General features: G+C 37.7%; 1 protein-coding gene across 7 annotated transcripts in view; it reads right to left on the bottom strand.

Moving 5' to 3' along the window:
- PHF21A (PHD finger protein 21A) overlaps window positions 1-25558 on the bottom strand; it is a 201612-nt gene that overhangs the window by 133104 nt on the left and 42950 nt on the right. For 4 of the 7 annotated variants that reach the window (XM_088145725.1, XM_088145724.1, XM_088145720.1 and 1 more), the window contains exons 3-5: window positions 24360-24515; window positions 4314-4346; window positions 2764-2829 (exon numbers count right to left, since the gene is read on the bottom strand). In XM_088145725.1, the coding sequence (XP_088001851.1) occupies window positions 2764-2829; window positions 4314-4346; window positions 24360-24413 (153 nt within the window). In that variant the 5' untranslated portion in view covers window positions 24414-24515. Of the gene's footprint in view, window positions 1-2763; window positions 2833-4313; window positions 4347-24359; window positions 24516-25558 lie in introns of all 7 variants that reach the window. The other 3 variants (XM_088145723.1, XM_088145719.1, XM_088145721.1) reach the window with 1 other exon arrangement.

Raw genomic sequence — 25558 nt, 5'->3', positions numbered from 1 at the left:
GTTTTTTGACCTTCTGGTTCTGGGGACCTTCCATCTTTGGTTCTGGATGGGGTGGCAGTGGCCCAGACAGACTCGGTGTGCAATCTGGGGTCCTCATGGATTCACAGCTCCTACTCAAAGAGCAGGTAGCAGCTGTGGTTAGGAGGACCTTTGCACAGCTTAGGGCTGTGCATCAGTTGCACCTGTTCCTGGACTGGGAGGCCCTGCTCACGGTTGTTCACGCCCTTGTGACCTCCAGATTGAACTATTGCAATGGCTTTACGTAGGGCTATCCTTGAAGTGTATTTGGAAGCTTCAACTGGTGCAAAATGTAGCAGTGTGGTAAGTTACTGGTGCCAGTCACTCAGCACATGTGACACCACTGCTCCCCAAGCTGCACTGGCTTTCAGTATGCTTCTGGGTACAATTCAAGGTGCTGGCTTGTCACCTTCATAGCTTAGGACCAGGTTGCTTACAGGACCGCCTCTTCCGAACTGTTTCTACCCATCCTATTGATCTGGTTGGAAGGGCATGCTCCAGGTACCATCCGTTAGGGATCAGCTAGTGTCAGCTGGCACGGCCCAGGACAGCCTTTCTTGCTGTGGCACTATTCCTTTGTAACATCATTTCCCTTGAGATTAGATTGGCCCCATCCTTGTTGGCCTTTTGTAAGACCTTGAAAACCTGGCTTTGTGTTTGGATCTGGGGGCCTGGGCGTGAATTAGAGCCAATCTCCTGGTTGTATAGATGACATATTAGATTGTGCCCAGCTGCTATGTGTTTTTATTTTTGCTTCATATTATGTATTTTGTGGTTTTTTGGTTGTTGTTTTATTGTAAGCTACCTAGAGTCACATAAAAGTACAACGGGTGGCTATATAAATCGAGTAAATAACGAAATAAATGAAATCCTCTGTATAACCCCAAGCCCCTGTATTATCTAAATAGTTCTTTGGATTCTAGCTGTTTGGTTCTAACTATTCAGAACTTTCCAGGACTAAGAAAAATCACCAAGAAGGCTTCAAATAAAGTTTTTGACAAAGGATTATAAATTCAGTCTTTATTTATTTAGGCTTATAAGCCACTTCAGTTGTAACCAATTCTAAGCATCTTATAACCACTTAGATAAATTATAGACTTTATACTGATTCAGAGTTCCCTAAATATTTTTAAAGAATAGATATGTGTATTTTATAGTCAGAATATGTCTGTTTATAATTTTACTTTTGTTGATTCTTGTTTTTAATGTTATGTTAGTCACCCAGAGTCACTCTGGCAAGTGGTTGGCCATATTTTTTATTCACATTCATATCAGAGATTTCTTCCTTGAATACTTATGCACACATACATGCTCCAAAGCACATTGTGATATCAGTCAGAAATGCAGGGCTGATGTATATTTGAAAACACAGGCGACAGGCCTTTAGAGCCTGTAATGTAACACTCAAGATATAAATAAAGTGAGAAGAAGTTATAAAACTATAAACTTGAAATTCAAGAGTAAGACTAATTTCAACAGATATATTGTAAGATAATGCTCACTTGAAATGGATGGGCAGTTTTTTTGAGGCCAAGAGTTATATTCAGCCTTATGTGGCATGTTAAGAGATTCTATCTGTCTGTCTAATGTTACAGTACCAAAGTACTCATGGTAATGTACAGCATAGAACATATAATAAAACACAAAATAAAAATTACATAGCAATAGGTATCTCCCAATTATAAGATTTAACAATTAAAAGCTTTCTGAACAGCTCCATTTTTATTGCCTTCCTAAATAGTGGGAACAAGAGCACCATATGGATCTTTTGGGGGGAGGGGATTGGGAAAGGGAAAATTAATACATTAATGTATCATCTATTAATACTTTATAGTATATTAAATCAATGTCTAAATAAACTTAAAGAAAAATTTATTCCTGGCAATGGCCAGCCAGATGCTTTTGAGAGATCCAGGTGATTACATACACACACATTGAGAACTCAAATATTCAACCATCCTTCATTAAATAAAGCTTTCAAAAATGAGAAAAAGTGCTATTTAAAAGGTAAATAGATCAATCACATACATTTCTACACTTTAACAACATATGGATGATCTTCACATAAATCTATAACAGCCTAGGAGTTGGTCATCTGTCATTTCTTCCTTATCTTTAACTTTCAACAAATATTTAGACAATGTTTCTTAGCAATTCACCAACAACATTCAAATTCAATGGCAAACTGGAGGCAGTGTGCTTGAGTCACCCCTCTTCTAACATTTAAAACTCTTAATATGACCAATCTTTTCCAATTTACACCTTACAGAGTATACACATTACTCTTTTACAACACTACAGTTTTAGAGCTAGATTCCAGTACCACACAGCACCAGATAAACTGCACTTTGATTATACCAAATAAGTTTCAGTTTGGTGTGGTGGTTAAAGGCACTGGACTACAAGCTGGAAGACTATGAATTCTAGTCCTGCCTTAGGCACAAAAAGCAACTGGGTGACTTCAGGCCAGTTACTCCCTCAGCCCTAGGAAGGCGGCAACTGGCAAATGTTGCCAAGAAAATTGCATGGACTTGTCCATGTAGCTGCTAGGAGTCAAGACTATATAACTCAAAGGCATACATACGTACACTTACACACACAATACCAAATACTTATTTCTGCTTTGGTACATACACTGAAGAAGATCCAAATGCTAGTTTGCCACATCTATTTTTATACACACAAAAAACTGCTAACTGGTAGGAAATGTTTGGAATCTGTATCAAAGGTATACTAGTTCCCTACCTGTTTTTCACTCAAAGCTGTGATTTTGGCTTGGAGTTCATGAAGCTGCTTCTTCAAATCAGCATTCTGCTTTAAAAAAAAAGTGTATTAAAAACATTTCCACTTATTAAAACAGAATTGCAGTAAGTCTATTTAATAAAGCAAAAATATACTATAACAACGAAGACCCTGTACATACAAAAAACATTTGAATTTCCTGGTACTATATTTGTTTACTGACTCTTAGAATATTGTCAGAGTTGATAGAGAAGGCAAAATATGAAGTGTCATTCACTGAAAATTGATTAATAAGGACATCAAGAAGGCTTTATATATATGGTCTATAAAAGCATACATGGAAGCTCTATGGACTGTTCTTTGCAAAGAAAAAAATGCAATTATTTCAAAAAGTCATTTAATACAAAACTATCATCCACCTCTAAATCTGATCCCCAGCCTCTGTGTCCTACAACGTACATGAGGTAAAAGTATACTTCAAAAGCTGAAGTTTTAGTGGATACGCATTTCTATTGTAAATCCACTGAACTTTGTCAAGTGCCTTAAAATCAAGAGAACTAGGATTCTACTCTCTAGGTGATAAGCCAAATCAAAATTATTACCTATAAATCTGGAATTTTTATTTTACTTTCTGAAAAAAATTACTAGAGCAGTTCAGTATACATGAAAGGGAGCTTTGTGAAGCACACTAACAATGGTAAATCACCCCCTCTCAAAACACTGAGGTAACTGCAGCTTCCAAAAGGCTTAACATCTTGAAGAACTTTCCTAGATTGTCTGAACAAGTGTGTACTTCCATTGCAGAAACTACCTAGGACTCAATGCTTTACCAAGCACCCCATTAAATGCTTAGCACAGTCTGTTCTTTAAAATAATACTGCAAAGTATGTGCCCTGCATTGTAGGATATTTAATAAAGCTACTATCATGAAACATTCCTTCAACAGTCAGCACACAAATGGCTATTTTATAAGGAAATACCCAACAACATGAATTACAGAATCTGTCCTAACTTCTATATAGAGCACAGCTTCAAGGGAGCTTTTTCAGTCTGAAAGATTATGAACAGCAAACTAAGATAGCTATATAATTTGATACTACTGCTTGTATCATTTCTAGTTCATGTGTAAAAACAAATTATGGGTCTACTCTGAAGTAACATGACTGAGCTTCAGACTGCATTCCCTACTGTAGCTGCATACTCTGTTTAGTTTTACTTCCGGATTCACAGCAAATTATAATTCACCCAGCTGGAGTAAACTATGATTCTACTTGACTGCCAAACAACAATTACAAACCATGATTTAAAACAAGCATAAGTGTTAAGTCACTAATTTAACACAAACCAGAAATTAATCACAGTATGTTTTCTGGACAGCAGAACACGGTATCAAACACACTACTACTTAAGTTATGTACTAATACTGTACTTAAAAATGTCTACATACTTTTTAATTTAATTCAAAAAGGTAATCCAGTGAAATATATAAAAATTGGATTTCTTACATTAAACTTTAATAATACAATGAAGAGTACAAATAAAACAGATTTTACCTGTGGATCCTGTTTCATTTGGGCAACCAATTTCTGAAAACAGAAGATAGATTTTGTTAGTACTTTCTGTGACCTACTAAGATTCTAATAAGGTCCAATAAAGATAAGGTTTAATTCAGATAAAATTCTTAGAAACAATCTTAAATTATGTGTGCATTCATAAAGCTATAGAGTGAACAGAAAAACTTGGGAAAAATGGGAATCTGGCATTTATTGAAATATATCATCTATCCTATATCCACAGTTTTCTATATACACGCTAATCAATAAAACAAAAGAAAAAAACCCCAAATAAGTCAGTGTATCCAGAGATACCATTCTCAACACCATAGGCAGCATCTACAATCATCTTTAAGAATGCCTATTCACTTTTATTTACAGTGAAACCTCGGGTTACGAACGCTTCTGTTCACGAACTTTTCGGGTGACGACCAGCTCCAGCCGCAAAATTTTGCTTCGGTTTGCGAACTCCGCCTCGGGTCACGAACAGGATCCGCGGCCATTTTCCCTCCCGTGACATGGTCCGCGGCCATTTTCCCGCCCATGACACATGGTCCACGGCCATTTTCCCGCCCGACACGTGGTCCGCCATTTTTCCGCCCCTGACACGTGATCCGCGGCCATTTTTACGCCTCTGACACGTGGTCCGTGGCCATTTTCCACCCGACACATGGTCCGCGGCCATTTTTCCGCCCGACACGTGGTCCGCAGCCATTTTTCCGCCCCTGACACGTGGTCCGCAGCCATTTTCCACCCCTGGCACGTGGTCGTAGGGAGGGGGACTCTCCCTCCAAGCAATAGCCGCCTCCCTGTCCTCCACGCCAGAACGGATTAACGGTAATTACATTGAACCTTATGGGTAAATTTGCTTCGGGTCGCGACCAATTCAGGTCGCGACCAGAGTCGCGGAACGAATTAAGTTCGTGAACCGAGGTTCCACTGTATTTGATTCAGATCCTGTCTTCCACATAGGAGCTCAAAGTGGTGTACATAGTACTCCCTCCTCCCATTTTTTCTTACAACAATCCTGGAAGGTAGGTTGGGCTGAGAGAGAGAGAGACAGGACCCCAACATGACCCCATAACATTTTTTAAAAAATATAAATACAGCAGGTGGCTGCAGCTGATTGCTTTGTTTTGAAATGCCTAGGGGGGAAAAAAGGAGAACAAAAGCTGGGATGAGAAAGAGCAAACTGGAGGGTTAGAAAGGATGGCTGGGAATATCATCATTAGCCTTATAATTGGTCAAACCCATTACTATAGAATTTTTTGTGAGAGTGCCCGAAATATGCTTTCAAAATTATTAATACCACTCATGCCCTAATGACCACCAGATTGCATTACTACAATGTACTCTACATAGGGCTGCCCCTGAACAGCATTTGGAAGCTGGTGCAGAATGTGGCAATGCGCGCAGTTAGGGTGCCTGTTCTTCAGCAAATGTGACACCACTGCTCCACGAGTTATACTGGCTACCAGTAAGCTTCCAGATGCAATTCAAGGTGCTGGTAGTCACCTTTAAAGTTCTTCATGGCCTCGGGCCAGGTTGCTACGTGGAGGGGCACACTCTAGGTCCCATCTGTTAAGGAGGTCCAGGATGTGAGCCTTTTCTATTGTGGTACCTGCCCTCTGGAACATCATCCCTCCAGAGATTAGATTGGCCTTGTCCCTGTTGGCCTTCCATAAGACCTTGAGGACTTGGTTCTGTGCTCAATTCTGCATTGACGGAAGATTTTGTAATTTTTCCCAGCTGCTGTATGGTTTTATGTTTTTTGTATATTTTTATCTTCTTAATGTTGATAATGCCCAGAGTCATGTATTTGAGATGGACTGCCATATAAATCTACTAAAAAATGATATGCCTATAAGTCCCCCCAAATTGCCTACTCTTGCAGTATATATCAAGGTCAATGGTAGCTAGAATAATTTAAGAGCAGTCAAAGTTGACTATCATATTGTCAGGAATTATAGCCAAAGCAGGCATATTACCTATATTGGACCTTGGGAAATCCTCTTTAGGAAAGGACATATACTGCCTTCTTCAGAAGTGATTATGAGGCATTCAATGTCACTTATGCTCACCATGTCAATTATTGCTTTGCTAGATCTTATCAGCCAATATATGCAAGGATCAAGCCAACACCGTGTGTTCCATTTCCCCAGGTTACAATGATGTAAATAGAACTCCAAAAATCTAACTGGACAGCACTCTAGACACTTCCTCAGTACCAACCACAACTGCAGTATCAAATTTGCGTCATATGGGTGACAAAGAACAGACATCAACAAAACCTGATGCAGATCTGGGTAGCTATCACCCCAGCACAAAGTATCTATTAATCTTGGTACAGTGACAGATTCCATTTACTAAAGATAAAATTTAGAAGACTGTGTACGTATCTGAGTGGCAGCAATCATTATAGAGTTGCATTTACAAACCTATACCTTTCAGTCCAAAATGCAGCTAAAGTATTATAAGCCTGAACTGTGTGAGTTCATATTCCAACTTCTGAATTATATTTCCAGTAACGAAGAGAATGCCTTAATTAAACATTATCTCAAGCACCCAAAGTATGATTATTTTGCTGAATTAACCATATTTTAAGGTCAAAAGAATCTTATTTCATCCTTTTAAAACAATCCACCATTAATTTAAAAAGATAAGGCATTCACGCTTATTTTTCCAAAGGTCATATAGATTACATGAATTTCATTTTACATCTTTCAATTTCTAATAAAGATACTGTTTTAGAAATATTCAAGTAAAAGACACAAAATCTTAATAAAAGACTGAATGTCAGAAGTCACACAGGATCAAATAATTTAAGTAGAAAATCTTTATACATGCACAATTTACATATACACAGCAAAGGAATAAGCATAAATCTAAAACCATGATTTATCTAACTGTTTATGATGAAAGAATGACAGAATATGTGAAGGATAGAAAGGTAATGAGAGATTTTGAATGTGAAACAGAATGTGGATAGGGAAGAAAAGGACAAAGTGAAAGAAAGAAGAGTTAAAGTAGAATACCTTCAGGGACAGAAAGTATGACTCTTTAAGAAAATGTATTAGAAGACAGATTATCTTCTAACATAATAAACAGAAAGTGGATGTAAGGAAATAGGATGGGGAAGCCGTTTGAAACAGTGAAGAAGAATGTGTGACATCTTCTTAGTTGTTTAATGTGATGGACAAACATACAAAGAATGCACGTGGTGACATCATAGGGGTGTTATTTTGGGACATGAATGTACTTTTGTATGTAACCAACATCCTGTTATTGGCTGAGAACCCAAATGAATTTCAACATATATGGTTATCTGTGTGACCGCCTAGCTCCAATAGTTTGTGTCCACTGGTGCTTTCAGGTAAAGTGGGTATGCTCCAGATCCCCCCAATTAAATTTGTGGGACCAAGGAAGTGTGCCTTTTCTGTAGCTGCTCCTACCCTCTGGGACAGCATCCCCCCCCCCCCCAAGTTCCTTATGGCACCCACTCAGCAGCTGCAGGACTACTGGAAGAAAAGTTGTTTTCCCCGTCACAAATATACAAAAACTGAAAACAAAGACATAATGATTTGCTATTACAAATCAAGTCCAACAAGAAGAAGGTATCTGAAAAGAATGCACCAGTTCTGGAAAGAACAATATCCAGAATTAGAAATAACAGAACAGAAGCTAGCAGATCAACAATGATTTATAATACGAAATAAGGTATTCACAGAAGTTGAATTGGAAGAACTGCAAAGGTCTACCCAGGGCCAAGAAATCAAAGCCTTGCTATAAGTAGCTCAGACTGCAGATGCAAACCAGGGGCAGTTGGTAGTAGAGGAAGCCAGCATAGCTACTGAATTGTTTTCATTCCCAAACCAGGTACTCTCTCCTCTGCCTTCTCCTCAGAAAGAACAAAGCCCTCTAACTCAAAAACAAGAGGAGTTGAAACAAAGAATAACTGAGCACCTAGAACAGCACAAAAAGAACACAATCAGGTTCCCTGCATTGAAGCTTCTTACAAAGAAAAAACTAACACAAGTATTAAAAGATGCCAATACTGTAATATCAAATATAAGCACCAGCTTACTGCAAGAAACAAACCAAGCAATGTACAACACAGCTGCAGTTATAACTGAATACTTCGGATGCAAAATCAACAAACAAGAAAAAAAGCCAAACAGTGCACCACCAAAATGGAAGACTGGGTTGGAAAATAAGATCAGCATGTAAGATCAGATACAATCAAGCTAGAACAGATGAAAGAAAAGAAGCTGAAGAGCAAAAACACCAAAGAATACCTGATCAGGAAATATCACCAGAAACAAGGAAGATCAAGGAAGTACTGAAAATAATAAAGCAGCAAATAACAGCCATAGCCAAGATCAGCAGATACGAGGCTCGAATTGCACACTATAGGCAGAATCTCCAATTTCAGTCAAATCAGAAACGTTTCTACCAGTCCATCAATGGAGAGACTGCAATGAACCAGTCAACACCTGACAAAGAAGAAACAGTGCAGTTCTGCAGTTCTATGGGACAACCCAAAGAAATACAACAAGCGTGCAGCTTGGATAAAGGAGGTGGATAAGAATAAAAAAAAAGCTGAAATGAAAGAACTTGTAATGACAGCAGAAATGGTGGAGAAAAGGGCAAGGAAGATCAAGAATTGGTCAGCGCCAGATGAAGATGAACTGCATGGGTTTTGGTTGAAACATCTGGCTGTCTACACTCATTGCCAAGCAGAAGATTGGTTAACATCTGGCAAAATCTACCTGATAATGAAAGATCCAACAAAAGGGGCAGCACCAGGCAACTACAGGCCAATTACCTGCTTACCAACAACTTTCAAACTGCTAACTGATGTGGTGGCTGATGCAGTCCAACAACAACTAGTTGAAAATAAGCTCTTTCCACCTGAGCATAAAGGAAGTTGTCCAAACAGCAGAGGAACAATCAATCAGCTCCTAATTGACAACATGATTTTGGAAAACTGTAAGAGAACGAACACCAACTTGAATGTTGCTTGGATTGATTACAAGAAGGCATTTGACTCCCTGCCACATGAACTGGATAATCAAGTGCCTAGAAATAACAGGAGTCAGTAGAAACATCAGAAGGTGTGTGCAAAGATCAATGGCACAATAGAAGACACAGTTGCTGGTCAATGGCAATAGAATGGGAGAGGTTAACATCAAGAGAGGAATCTTTCAAAGAGACTCACTATCACCATTACTGTTTGTCATTGCACTGATTCCTCTGTCAACAATACCGAACAAGTCAGGCCATGGCTATCAAACATCAAACACATCTGCCAGGCTATCCCATCTTCTTTACATGGACAATCTGAAGCTGTGTGGAAAAACAACATCTGAAATAGAATCGCTGCTCAATACTGCCCAAATACACAGTCAAGATATTGCAATGGAGTTTGGACTGGACAAATGTGCCACCCTTGCGATCAAGAAGGGAAAAATAGTGAAAACTGAAGGAATCAAGAAGCCCTATGGAAATAACTTCAAGAGTGTGGATGAAGAAGATCACTACAAATACCTGAGCATCCTTCAAGCTGACAACATCAAGCACACTGAAGTCAAGAAGAAGGTTAGGAGTGAATACATCATGAGAGTGAAAAAGATCTTAAAGTCCAACTCAGTGGAGGAAATACCATCGAGGCAATGAACACCTGGGCAATTCCAGTCATTAGATATACAGCTGGAATAGTGGACTGGACTCACGCAGAACTAGAAGCCCTGGACAGGAAGACCAGAAAAATGATGACAATGCATCATGCCCTTCATCCATGCAGTGACATTGATAGACTCTACTTACCAAAGAGCATAAGTGGGCGTGGAGTGTTGCAAGTACACCAGACAGTTGAAGAAGAAAAAAGGGCATTGGAAGAATATCTGAAGGACAGTGAAGAAGATGCACCGAGGCTAGTACACCATGAAGGCTTACTAAATACTGAACAGACCAAACTGGCCTACAAGAAAGACCAAATGAAGAATAGAAAAGAGACATGGCAAAGCAAAGTATTGCATGGCCAGTACACAAAAGAACTAGCATGCAAAGCAGATAACAACAAGCAATGGCTAAGAGCAGGAAAACTGAAGAAAGAGACAGAGGGGCTAATTCTGGCTGCACAAGACTAAGCCTTAAGAACAAATGCATACAAAGCCAGAATCGAGAAGACAGCAACAGACAGCAAATGCCACCTCTGCAAAGAAGATGAAGAAACAGTGGATCACCTAGTTAGCTGCTGCAAGAAGATCACACAGACTGACTACAAACAATGGCATGACAAAGTAGCAACAATGATGCACTGGAATATCTGCAAGAAATACCATTTGCCTGCAAGCAAGAATGGGTGGGACCACAAAACAGACAAAGTAATAGAAAATGAAGATGCTAAAGTGCTCTGGGACTTTAGAATTCAGACAGACAAGCGCCTGCCACACAAAACCCCAGACTTAACAACTGTTGATAAGAAAGAGAAAAAGTCTGGATAGTGGACACTGCAATACCTGGAGACAGCAGAAGAGAAGAGAAAGAACTGGAGAAAATCACAAAATATAAAGATCTGCAAATAGAAGTAGAGTGACTATGGCAAAAGAAAACAAAGATAGTACCAATAGTTACAGGTGCCTTAGGCCTGTAGCATCTGGAGCACCACTTGAACACCACTGGCATTGACAAAATCACCATCAGTCAATTGCAAAAGGTAGATTTACTTGGAACAGCTTATATCCTGTGATGATACCTTTAACACCATCAAACAACAACATCTGCCTATCCCAGGTCCTTGGGAAGGACTCAATAGATGGATAAAAATACCAAATCCAGTCTAAACATCTGGCTGACTGTGCAACCAACCATAATAATAATAATATATTATAATATGCAACAAGAAGTATGGATCTGAAAATTAATATATTAAAGACCAAAGTAGTTACGTTTGACAGAAAAAAGAATGAATGATTGCAAGTTATAAATGGTGAAGGATTAGAGAAGTTAGATTAATTGTGTACTTGTGTACCTTCATGTTTAATAAAAATAGGAAAATGGATGGAGAAATGTTAAGACATGCAAATGCTGTTATAAAAATACTGGGTAGCATGTGGTCTCCTGCAAAGAATGAATGATTGCCAAAAGGAGAAAACACATGAGATAAGGCAAGGTGGAATATTGCTCAGTGCAAGCTTTTAACGAGTAAAATATTAAAACAATGCCTATGACCCTATATTTCCTCAGATTTTGTGGAATGAGCACAGGTAGTGGAAAATATCTAAAATAAGTATACTTAGAACAAGTTTTCAAAGTGTCAAACAGTTATTCTGACATTGAAGTCCAATGAAAACTTTGTTTGAAAACTTCCCAACTTAACACATACAGTGGGGCAAAAAAGTATTTAGTCAGCCACCAATTGTGCAATTTCTCCCACTTAAAAAGATGAGAGAGGCCTGTAATTTTCATCATAGGTATACCTCAACTATGAGAGACAAAATAGGGGGAAAAATCCAGAAAATCACATTGTCTGATTTTTAAAGAATTTATTTGCAAATCATGGTGGAAAATAAGTATTTGGTCAATATCAAAAGTTCATCTCAATACTTTGTTATATATCCTTTGTTGGCAATGACAGAGATCAAACGTTTTCTGTAAGTCTTCACAAGATTTTCATACACTGTTGCTGGTATTTTGGCCCATTCCTCCATGCAGATCTCCTCTAGAGCAGTGATGTTTTGGGGCTGTCGCTGGGCAACACGGACTTTCAACTCCCTCCAAAGGTTTTCCATGGGGTTGAGATCTGGAGACTGGCTAGGCCACTCCAGGACCTTGAAATGCTTCTTATGAAGCCACTCCTTCATTGCCCGGGCGGTGTGTTTGGGATCATTGTCATGCTGAAAGACCCAGCCACGTTTCATCTTCAATGCCCTTGCTGATGGAAGGAGGTGTTCACTCAAAATCTCACGATACATGGCCCCATTCATTCTTTCCTTTACACGGATCAGTCGTCCTGGTCCCTTTGCAGAAAAACAGCCCCAAAGCATGATGTTTCCACCCCCATGCTTCACAGTAGGTATGATGTTCTTTGGATGCAACTCAGCATTCTCTCTCCTCCAAACACGACGAGTTGAGTTTAGACCAAAACGTTCTACTTTGGTTACATCTGACCATATGACATTCTCCCAATCCTCTTCTGGATCATCCAAATGCTCTCTAGCAAACTTCAGACAGGCCCGGACATGTACTGGCTTAAGCAGGGGGACACGTCTGGCACTGCAGGATTTGAGTCCCTGGCGGCATAGTGTGTTACTGATGGTAGCCTTTGTTACTTTGGTCCCAGCTCTCTGCAGGTCATTCACTAGGTCCCCCCGTGTGGTTCTGGGATTTTTGCTCACCGTTCTTGTGATCATTTTGACCCCACGGAGTGAGATCTTGCATGGAGCCCCAGATTGAGGGAGATTATCAGTGGTCTTGTATGTCTTCCATTTTCTAATTATTGCTCCCACAGTTGATTTCTTCACACCAAGCTGCTTGCCTATTGCAGATTCAGTCTTCCCAGCCTGGTGTCCTTCGACAGCTCTTTGGTCTTGGCCATAGTGGAGTTTGGAGTGTGACTGTTTGAGGTTGTGGACAGGTATCTTTTATACTGATAGCAAGGTCAAACAGGTGCCATTACTACAGGTAACGAGTGGAGGACAGAGGAGCCTCTTACAGAAGTAGTTACAGGTCTGTGAGAGCCAGACATCTTGCTTGTTTGTAGGTGACCAAATACTTATTTTCCACCATGATTTGCAAATAAATTCTTTAAAAATCAGACAATGTGATTTTCTGGATTTTTTTTCTCATTTTGTCTCTCATAGTTGAGGTATACCTATGATGAAGATTACAGGCCTCTCTCATCTTTTTAAGTGGGAGAACTTGCACAATTGGTGGCTGACTAAATACTTTTTTGCCCCACTGTAAGACTAAAAGTATGCTGAAAAATAAACTTGAAATTACAACTTAACTATAATTTCTAATATTTTTCATCATTGGCTATGCTGACTTGAGCTGCCAAAAGGTGTAGTTGCCTAACATTTAAACAAACCCACCCTTGCCATAAGGATGACTGCCTAGGAGAGACTGCTATAGTTTTCAGAGAAACCACAAGGTGGCTGATACACCTCTGTTATCTATACACCACTGTATCTTCTATAACTTGAGGCCACTCCAAGTTGCTATAAATAAGTTAAAGTCATCTCAGCTTATAAAAATGTTACATTTTACTGTTGCATTGTCTGATCACAAAAACAAAACATGGATAATCTCTTTAACAGCTAAGTTATTACTCCTTACATGCTATTGTCATAAGCCTGTCAAAACACATACAAAGAAACTTGCTAATTTTTTTTAAGTGAACAGTTTGCAAAAATTCCTGGAAAGCACTAAAAAAGTTCTGCTATAAAAAAATAATTTTCAGATATTAGATGACAAGAGCTTTATTCAGGCATTTATATGTCATAAGTATGGTACTCTATATAGCAAAGTATTGGCTACTTCGGCGTACATTTATCAAAGGAAAAAATTGTTAGGGCTGTAAAGGTCCTTAATAGAGGTGTTCCAGAAAGTGCAGGAGAATGTTCAAAGCAACTCTTTTTGAACTGTTGAAGCAGCCACTTCCAAAGCATATTCACACAGTTATTTCAGATGCTGTCCCAGGATTCTGTCCATGTGCACAACCATTTCCTTTTTTTTTCCAGCAAAGCAAAGTACTGTAATTGTGCATGTACACATATGTGGAAGCAGCCAGGAATAGCTTCTGAAGTGGACTTTTGTAGCCATACAAAAAACACTTTATCAATACTATTCTAATTTGTACAAAGGACATGATATTTCGTTGGAGAAAATAGATGAATATCTGAGAAAACAAAATTTACAGAAGATTACAAAAGAACAAAGAAAGATTATGAATGGACCTATAATGATAAGTGAAGTTTCAGGAGCAATTAAAAAGAGTAAGCTAGGAAAGGTACTTGGGCCAGATGGACTATCAAGTTTGTAATATACATGCTTTGAGGATGAACTTTTACAACCTTTACAAAATATGATTAATTCTCTTTTACAGGGTGGAAAAATGCCACAGACTTGGAAAGAGGCTAATATAACATTAATACCCAAAGAAGGACAAGACTTGACTTTAGCAAGGAATTACAGACCACTATCATTGTTGAACTAGAGGTTGTTTACAATGATTTTAGCTGAAAGACTGAAAATAATTTTGCGAGAATTTATTCATGAGGATCAATGTGGATTTTTACCTAAAAGACAATTGCAAGACAATATTAGAACTGTGTTGGATACTTTGGAATAATTGGAACAACACAATGAAAAACAAGCCACATTGATCTTTTTAGACGCAGAGAAGACTTTTGATAATTTGAACTGGACTTTCTTGTTTAAGGTTTTGAAAGGTAGGAATTTTGGAGAGAATTTTAAAAAATGGGTGAAATCATTTTATACTTCACAGATGGCACAAATAATTGTTAATAGAGATTTAACTAAACCATGTGAGAAACAAAAAGCAACAAGAAAAGGTTGCCCACTGTCTCCTCTTTTGTTTATTTTAGTTCTTGAAATATTTAATCGAGATATAAGACAAGAGGATCATGGGGATAAAGATTTAAAAAGAGTCATATAAGTTAAAAGTTTTTGCAGATGACTTGTTTTTGGCAAACCCCTTAAAAGGAATTGAATTTTTAATCAGTCAAAGAATCTGGGGCCTTAGCAGGTTTCAGGATTAATAAACAGAAGACAAAGATGTTAACAAAAAACATGAAGATACAAGATCAAACAGAACTAATGAATAAAATGGGTTTTAAGATTGAGAAGAAGGTAAAATATTTGGGTATAACTATGACAAATATGAATTGTTATTTCAAAATAACTATGTTAAGACATGGAATGGAGTTTAAAAAGATATGTCAAGATGGGAGAAATTACAATTGTCACTGTTGGGTAGAATTTCTGTGATTAAGATGAATGTTTTACCTAGAATGTTATTTTTGTTTCAGACTACCTGTTTTGACAACTGATGTACCACTTAAACAATGGCAGAAGGCTATATTTAAATTTGTATGGCAAGGGAAAAAAACACAAGTTAAATGTAAGGTACTACAAGATGCAAAGGGAAGAAGACGATAGGGCTTACCAGATTTGAAACTATATTTTACTGCCTGCTGTTTAGTTTGGATGAAAGAGTGGGTCTTGTTAAGAAATAGAAGGTTATTGGGTTTAGAAGGTCATGGTCTGAGATTTGTATGGCATGGATACCTATGGTACGATAAAGCTAAGGTGAATGTAGATTTTAAAAATCATTATATCAAACGGACTATACTTAGAGTATGGAATAAATATAGATTTAGGTTTTGCCCAAAAACACCTTTGTGGCTTTCAGTGCAAGAAGCAAGAAGACAAGAAATAACAAACATAAATGGTTAACTTACCATGATGTACTAGAATTTTCTCAAGGGAATTGTAAAATGAAATCAAGAGAAGATGTGACAACAGAAGGATATTCTTGTCAATGGTTTACTTATGTACAATTATCAGAAAGGTTTAAAGTGGATAAAAGATTTTATAGTTTTGAACAAAGTAAGACTGAGTTTGAAATAGAATTGTGTACTGATTACCAAGTTATTGCTAAAATGTATAAACTTTTCCTGAAATATGAGACAGAGGAAGAAGAAGTGAAAAAAATTGGCTATAATATACAAATGGATCAATGGAAAAATATGTGATTGAAAGGATTAAAATTTATATTATGTTTTAGCCTTGTTTATAAAATGATGTATCACTGATATTTGCCACCAGAAAAATTAATATATAAAGATACTTTGAATCTTTGCTAGAAACATGACCAACATGAAGGGACATTTTACCATGTTTGGTGGACATGTAAAAAAGCAAAAAAAATTGGAAACAAATATATATATTAATTCAGAAGATTTTAAAGGTTAAAGTACAACTGAAACCCCCCTTCATGGATCACTGCCTTGTCGTGGCGAAGGGGCTTGCGTAACTCAGTGAAGCCATGAGCTATACCGTGCAGGGCCACCCAAGACGGACAGGTCATGACAGAGAGTTCTGACAAAATGTGGTCCACTGGAGAAGGAAATGGCAACCCATTCCAGTATCCTTGCCAAGAAAACCCCATGGACAGTGTTAAAAGGCTAAAAGATATGACGCTGGAAGATGAACCCCTCGGGTCGGAAGATGTCCAATATGCTACTGGGGAAGAGCGGAGGGCAATTCCAAGTAGCTCCAGAAAGAGTGAAGTGGCTGGGCCAAAGCCGAAAGGACGTTCAGTTGTGGATGTATCTGGAAGCGAAAAGAAGGTCCGATGCTGTAAAGAACAATATTGTATAGGTACCTGGAATGTAAGATCTATGAACCAAGGCAAGCTGGATGTGGTCAAACATGAGATGACAAGACTGAACATCGACATCTTGGGAATCAGCGAACTGAAATGGACGGGGGCAAGAAACCCTTAGAAGAAATGGAGTTGCACTCATAGTCAATAAGAGAGTCGGAAAGGCAGTAATGGGGTACAACCTCAAAAACGACAGAATGATCTCAGTGCGTATCCAAGGCAAACCATTTAATATCACAGTCATCCAAGTCTATGCCCCAACCACTGATGCTGAAGAAGCTGAGGTTGACCGCTTCTATGAAGACCTACAACATCTTCTAGAACTAGCACCAAAAAAAGATGTCCTTTTCATCATAGGGGATTGGAATGCTAAAGTAGGAAGTCAAGGAGTAATTGGAATAACAGGCAAGTTTGGCCTTGGAGTACAAAATGAAGCAGGGCAAAGGCTAATAGAGTTCTGTCAAGAGAACAAGCTAGTCATAGCAAACACTCTTTTCCAACAACACAAGAGACGACTCTACACATGGACATCACCAGATGGTCAATACCGAAACCAGATTGATTATATACTTTGCAGCCAAAGATGGAGAAGCTCTATACAGACAGCAAAACAAGACCAGGAGCTGACTGTGGCTCAGATCATGAGATTCTTACTGCAAAATTTAGGCTTAACTTGAAGAATGTAGGGAAAACCACTAGACCACCCAGGTATGACTTAGATCATATTCCTTGTGAGTACACAGTGAAGGTGACGAATAGATTTAGAGGATTAGATTTGGTAGACAGAGTGCTTGAAGAACTATGGACGGAGGTCCATAACATTGTACAGGAGGCAGCAACTAAAACCATCCCAAAGAAAAAGAAATGCAAGAAAGCAAAAGTCTGATGAGGCTTTACAAATAGCTGTGGAAAGAAGGAATGCGAAAAGCAAGGGTGAAAGGGAAAGATATAAGCAACTGAATGCAGATTTCCAGAGAATAGCAAGGAGAGATAAGAAGGCTTTCTTAAATGAACAATGCAAAGAAATCGAGGAAAACAATAGAATGGGGAAGACTAGAGATCTCTTCAAGAAAATTGGAGATATGAAAGGAATGTTTAGTGCAAAGATGGGCATGATAAAGGACAAAAAAGGCAGGGACCTAACAGAAGCAGAAGAGATTAAGAAGAGGTGGCAAGAATACACAGAAGAACTATACAAGAAAGATCTTAATGTCCCTGATGTCTACGCTGGTGTGATCACTGACCTTGAGCCAGACATCCTAGAGAGTGAAGTCAAGTGGGCCTTAGGAAGCATTGCTAACAACAAAGCTAGTGGAGATGACAGTATTCCAGCTGAGCTATTTAAAATATTAAAAGACGATGGTGTTAAAGTGCTGCACTCAATATGCCAGCAAGTTTGGAAAACGCAACAGTGGCCACAGGATTGGAAAAGGTCAGTTTATGTTCCAATTCCAAAGAAGGGCAATGCCAAAGAATGCTCAAACTATCGCACAATTACACTCATTTCACATGCTAGCAAGGTTATGCTCAAAATCCTACAAGCTAGGCTTCAGCAATACATGAACCGAGAACTACCGGATGTACAAGCTGGGTTTCGAAGAGGCAGAGGAACTAGAGATCAAATCGCCAACATTCGCTGGATCATGGAGAAAGCACGAGAGTTCCAGAAAAATATCTACTTCTGCTTCATTGACTATGCAAAAGCCTTTCATTGTGTGGATCACAACAAACTGTGGCAAATTCTTAAAGAGATGGGTGTACCAGACCACCTTACCTGTCTCCTGAGAAATCTGTATGCGGGCCAAGAAGCAACAGTTAGAACCGGTCATGGAACAACCGATTGGTTCAAAATAGGGAAAGGTGTATGACAAGGCTGTATACTGTCACCCTGCTTATTTAACCTATATGCAGAGTACATCATGAGAAATGCCAGGCTGGAAGAATCACAAGCCGGAATTAAGATTGCAGGGAGAATCATCAACAACTTCAGATATGCAGACGATACCACCCTAATGGCAGAAAGTGAAGAACTAAAGAGCCTCTTGATGACGGTGAAAGAGGAGAGTGCGAAAGCTGGCTTGAAACTCAACATTAAAAAAACTAAGATCATGGCATCTGGACCCATCAATTCCTGGCAAATAGAAGGGGTAGAAATGGAACCAGTAACAGACTTCATTTATTTGGGCTCCAAGATCACCGCAGACGGAGACTGCAGCCATGAAATTAAAAGACCCTTGCTCCTTGGGAGGAAAGCCATGGCAAGCCTAGATAGCATATTAAAAAGCAGAGACGTCACCTTGCCGACAAAGATCCGCATAGTCAAAGTTATGGTTTTTCCGGTAGTAATGTATGGCTGTGAGAGCTGGACCATAAAGAAGGCTGAGCGCCGAAGAATTGATGCCTTTGAACTGTGGTGCTGGAGAAGACTCTTGAGAGTCCCCTGGACTGCTAGGAGGTCAAACCAGTAAATCTTAAAGGAAATCAACCCTGATTGCTCATTGGAAGGATTGATAATGAAGCTCAAGCTCAGATACTTTGGTCACCTAATGCGAAGAGAGATCTCTTTGGAGAAGACCCTGATGCTGGGAAAGATTGAAGGCAAAAGGAGAAGAGGGCAGCAGAGAATGAGATGGTTAGATAGCATCACTGAAGCAATGAGCATGAAACTGAGCAAACTCAGGGAGGCAGTGAAGGACCGGAAGGCCTGGCGCAATATGGTTCATGGGGTCACGAAGAGTCGGACACGACTTAACGACTAAACAACAACAACCGAAACCAGAGACTTTTCTTTTGGGACTAATGGACAGGCAATTAGAAAAAAGTCATGGAACTTTGTTTTTATATATGACAATTGCAGCAAGACTGTTATATGCTCAAAAGTGGAAAGGTTCAACATTACCCACAATGGAGGAATGGCTGGTGAAGATGATGGAACTTGCTGAGATGGCTAAATTGACTTCTTTGATTAGAGAAAAACAGTATCTACATTTATGGCTGACTGGAATCCACTTAAAGACATTTTACATAAAACAAAAAAAAATGCACTTATGATTTGTGGTTTTGATGATTAGACAAAAACTGAATAGAAAGAAGTGAAGTTTTTGTAATCATAGAGGAAGAGTTAATTTTGTAATTGTACTTATATTTGCTGCAAAAGAAATCGGAAGCGCTTTTTTTTGGTTCTCTCTTTCTGCGCTTTTTCTTTTTTCTTTCTTTGCGCCTTTTACTCTTTATTAGTTTGTGTTAGTTTTTATGTTCTTTGTAAAACTTTTAATAAAATCTATTTAAAAAAAAGGAACAGATTCTGCTGGACAAAATAGAGACTGAGGCTGACTTGAATGTGGATTTGAAAATTGATTTCTTTAAAAATGCTAGACTACAAGAGTGATATGGAAAAAGATTACGTGGATTTGAAAACGGATTTAAAAATGACAGATTATAAGAGTTACATGGAAAAAGATATCACAATGTATTTACAAATGAAACTGGTTGATGTTTTAATAACTAAAGGGGGCATGCAAATAATAAATGAGTGACTTGATAGCCTTCTTATCTTGGATTTCCAAAGGGACATGTTAAACTACTGAAGCTGTTTTTGAGAGGTGATAAAAAGAAAATGATAAGAAATTAACTTGTGGGATATTATTTGACGGGATTAAAGACCAAGCTTTTTAAAAGTAAACAGAAGGACTATAAAGTGAATTTATTTGATCAGAGTTAAAATATATATGTTATGGTTTCTGGTGGCTAATAATGGCATTTTTTTTTAGCCAGGACTGAATGATGAGGCTTTAAAGATTTGTTTATAAATGGGGAGAGATTTCTTTTGCTTTATTCCTTAGAGAAAGTGATAAGTTGGAATACAAAATAGATTTATTTGATTATGGTTAAAATATGTATGTTATTATTTCTGGTCGCTCTTAATGGACTTTTGCTGAATAGGACTGAATGAGTTTTTATGATTTGTTTATTGATAAGAGATGAGATATGGGAAGAAAACTTTTTTTATTATTACTGAAATACTAGAGAAGGTATTAAATTACTGAAGTTGTTTATACTTGTCTGGAGGGAGGGGGAGTCATTTTTTTATATTTCTTTTTTTTCCTTTTTCCTTCTTTTTCTTTGCACTTTTTCTTTTCTTCATTTTTTATATTTCTCTTAGTTTGTATTAGTCTTTTATCTTTGTATTTGTAAATTTTAATAAAATTATTACAAAAAAAAAAAGAGTAGCTGCTGAAACAGCTGCACAAGCCTGGGGAAAGATGCAGGTGCTTTAGGAAATTGAAAAGGATACTTCATATGTACTCCAACAGCTTCTAATGGAAGGATTTGCAGGGTCCTAAATATTTTAATCATATCCTTTTGAGCTCAAAACTACGCATGCTAATTACTAGGCAAAAAAATTATTACCCCTTCATGGAAGAAAAGAGTCTGTTTCCAATGATCTGAACAAACTTACCTCATCTGTCTAGTGTTTGGAACAAATTATACAAAAGTAAAAATAAAATGCAACAAAAGATCCTTGAAAATTGTTTGAAATGTATGGCTGATTATGGTTACAAGTATGTTATATAACAATTCTCTTGTACTCTTTATGTGTGCGGTAACTAGGTACTGACTTAATTTATGAACTTTTTATTCATTACGTTTTGAAAACTATTGTTTGTCCCCAATTCAAATTTGTGTCAGTTCTATTTATATGGAATGGTTTTCAGCTTACTTCTGCTTAAAAAGGTATAGCTGTGTCTTCTATTTATAGTCATGATTCCACTTATAATCAGATCTTGGCATTTTAGTAACTGCAACCATTTTCCAAAAGTAACCCAAGCCATATGTGATCATGAAAATGGCCATCAAAATCATTTTCAAGAAGGCATCCATTAAATCTTGTCATCCTATGTACAATTGCATACAAATTTAATAAATAAATAAATTGTTCTGATATGCAACAGCCTTAAGGCAATCCAGTTTCTAAAGCGTTTTCTGGATGCTGATTAGGCAATGTAATTTTCTACTCAAAAGCCTAACAACTGAAGTTTGAAGAAGTCTTGTAGAAAGCTCTGCATACAGTGTATTGCAGAAGTTTATTCTGCCCAGATGCCACATATTGGAGGGCCACAGATGGCACACTGACCATAGCTAGTACAATCTGATGAATCTGTTACTGTCAAATCTAGCTTTTCCATGGGTACAGTGCAATGACTCTTATTCAGTCTTTCCATTAAATAAGATATTGATATACAGAGCTACCAATTTACTAACTCACTCGAAATAAGAGCTAGATGTTATTTAGCATAATGATAACACATCAACCCAAATCGCTGGATGATCTCAGAGATTTCACAATGTTCTTAAATATTATAGGAGATAAAATAGAGGCCTACTTCATATCATGAGTGTCACAATACAGAGTAATAGTCTCCTAGCACCACCTTGTGGAAACAGTGATCCAGGTTCAAATGCAACCATTAAAGGAATTCCCCAATCCCTAAAAGCACATTTCAAGAGGTATGCTATACCAGTGAACAGGCTACCTTTTCCAAGTTGATGGCAGCACTCAGCATTATGTGGCATGCCAAGGGTGAGAGTGAAAAAGTAAAGGGGACAGCATCAGAACAAAGTCAAACAAACCACAAGTTAAATATTTGTGAATAAACAAACATTCTTCCACTGGCAATTGCCTGACCTGTATTTCAGAAAGATCTGGAAGAAAGGTATCACTGTCTTAGCAGACAAAGCACACTTTTGCCATCATTGCCTAACAAACTCAAGTTGTCTGAACCAGTTACAGAGTTCTAATTCTATGATGCACTCTCTTGTATGTGCACATATATTAAAATATGCACATGCACGCACACACACACACACATCCTTTTGTCACCAATTTAAATGTAAGTGGATTAATTTAAAGGTATTTTTAAACTTTATATGAAGTTTATCCGTAATCACAAATCTCAAATATATGCTATCTGGGATATTTTTAATTTCTTTTTTCTATTCCTACCTTTCAAAAAGAGCCAGTTTAATCTAATGGTAGGTGCTGGACTAGGAGCAGGGAGAACTGAGTTGTAGTCCTGCCTTAGGCATGGAAGCCAGCTGTTTGACTTTGGGCTAGTACCTCTCTCATTCCTAAGGCGGAGGCAATGGCAAGCCACTTACAAAAATGTTGCCTAGAAAAATGCATGGACTTATCCATAAAGTGGCCAGTAGTCAACTGACCTGAAGGCATACACATATACAGGGGGAAAAGAACACCTCTTTTAAACAGGCTGTTTCCTAGTATGCTGCCATCAAATTTCAGAGTGTTAATTTGCCACTGAATTTTGGCAGCATGTGTAGAATGAGGTTCCACAGTACAGCCAGTTCATCCTCAAAATAACTGATGATATCAAACTTTTCTAAAATGAAAAGTAAAAAAATAAATAAATAACAGGATTGTACTCTCCCTAACTTTTTCTCATTATAGGTCCACTATCAAGAAAACTGTAACAGCTTGAAACAAGTCAGTTGGAAATAATCTAGACAACCAGTATTATCTAAAATGTCTGGAGTTAGAAGGCCAATGGCCATCTTAAAATGCAGGCAACTTGGAAATAAACCTGCAAAAGTTATTAACCTACTGGAAACTAACACAAGACAAAAAGAGTTCTCTCTCTCTTGCAGGAACCTGTTGAACATGCAAGCTATTTATTCACTGGCACCCAAGCACTAGCCTAGGGGCAACTTCTGTTCACCTTTGGTTACCAGCAGAAGCTGGAATTCCTTTAGTTGATGTTAGAACTTCAAGAACTCAAATGAACAAAGCTGAAAAAGAAATTCCTCAAAGTTCATTCACTTAAATCTTGATAATACAGACCAGAGTGACTACAATGTTTTTCAGTTCAAAGCCAAATTACTGTACCTTTTAGAGAAAAAAAAATGGTTAAAGTCATAGGACTATGTCCTTACAGCTTTGTAGCTGGAAGAGAAGTAGACAATATCTTGAATCCTGTCAGTTACAATATATTGTAGTATCTGTATACATGCTGCTTTCAAGGTTAGAGTGTAAACTTTATAAACCATTTCAGAAAGTTTTAAGGCCCAACATTTTGTGATTCAATTTCACTCTTTCTGTTTTTAATGTTGCATGGACTGTAAGTAAGGACTGGCTATGAGCCTTACTTTATGAGCTGAAACCAAAGAAATAGCTATAATTTAAGAGCTGAAAACAAGGAAATAGTTTAGTAACATACATGTTTTCAGAAAGTTGAAAAAAAGGTCAAAAATTCAATGGCTGAGAAAAAAACCTGTGGTTGATGATTAGGAAATGTTAAAAAAGCATAGATAACTAAATATATTTTTGTTTCATCTCTATGGTTTTTCTGCCTCTTTTACATCCTAAGACTTTTAATTAATTTCAGTTTTAAGCTTCGTATGTTTGTGTATGTGAAGTATGTATTTTATGGAAGACCAATGAATACCTTGAGATGCAGAAATATTGTAGATAACAGAAATGAAAACAGATAAATATCAACTATAGTGCTGATTTTACAAACAAACTTACCAAGAAACTAGTATTACTTAGCCTGATCTCCTGAAGTTAGAACTACTTCTAATAAGTTTTGCAAGTGAGACAAAGAAAAAAAGTGATTTACCTGGTGAACCTGAATTTCCACTTTCAGAGCCTCCTGTAGAGTCTGCAACTCCATTCTCTGCCTTCTCCACTTTCTTGAGCTGTTGAGGTTACTAAATCCCCACACCTTCAGACGCTTGTTTCAATGAAAAGAAAATCTTTGTTCTTTACAGTTTTCCTATAAAAATGTGTTTTAATAAAAGAAAGGGAAAAAAATCTTAAAGTTCTATTCATACAACTAGTCATGGGATCAAGACACGTAAGCACATAATCCTATTTTTTATCTCAAGACAATTGTGCAGAATAATTGTTCTACAAAACACAATTAAGAGCCACATATTTATTTGGTACTAAGTCCTAACAAGTTCAGTGTAACTTACTTCCTAGTAAATGTCTATAAAATTGAAAATTTATATTCCTAAAATCTTCTATTAAAACAAATGACAAATAATAAATATACACTCAAGTTGTTATTAAGCAAAATAACTTTGTATTAAATGAAAATAAAATAGCACTGAAGAACTAAACCACTTCTTCCAATAATTAATTTACTAAAGATCTATAACATTTTATTTTCAGAGCCATTCTAAATAAAATAACTATTTAAAAACCTAGAGTTAAATAATACTATATCTAGACCATTTCTTGTCACTTTTTCAAGTGTGATATGCAAGTTTATACTGGTGCTTTAAGATCCCTTTCTGAGAATATTATGTTCTGGAATTAATATTTCACACAATATCTTTTGATTTTTTTATTTAACATGTCAGCTAAAAAGTGTACATTCTAAATTCACTTTGTGTAGGTGGAGTCCTTGGGGTTCTCTGAGCTTGGTTCTTTTCTTGCAGACGTTTCATTACCCAGCTAGGTAACATCTTCAGTGCTAAAATGGGATGAGGTTTGCTCTCTATTTATCTGCTGTGGCCTGCTTTGCCAGTGCTGGTGGGGGTAGGGGTTCTGTTTTGCTCTTCTGATATGTTCATTGATTAGCATATGTTGACTGCTTGATTGTGACCTTTGCTTATCTGGGTGATGATTGCTGGAGATGATTGCTGGTGATTGAATGCTGGTGAGGCAATCTTCTGGTCTTTTGTCTCTTTTGAATAGTATGTAGATGGTGTTTATCTCTATGTGTCTGTTAATTGCTGCCTTGTCTGAATACCAGGCTTCCAAGAATTCTCTTGCATATTTGGATTTGGCTTGGTCTAAAATGCTGACAGT

This window comes from Python bivittatus, unplaced genomic scaffold (genome assembly GCF_059951505.1).
Source record: "Python bivittatus isolate LINGU-HERP-01145 unplaced genomic scaffold, Pbiv_v1 ctg000480_np1212, whole genome shotgun sequence".
Lineage (NCBI taxonomy): Eukaryota > Metazoa > Chordata > Lepidosauria > Squamata > Pythonidae > Python > Python bivittatus.
This window is presented reverse-complemented; position numbering and strand designations above follow the sequence as displayed.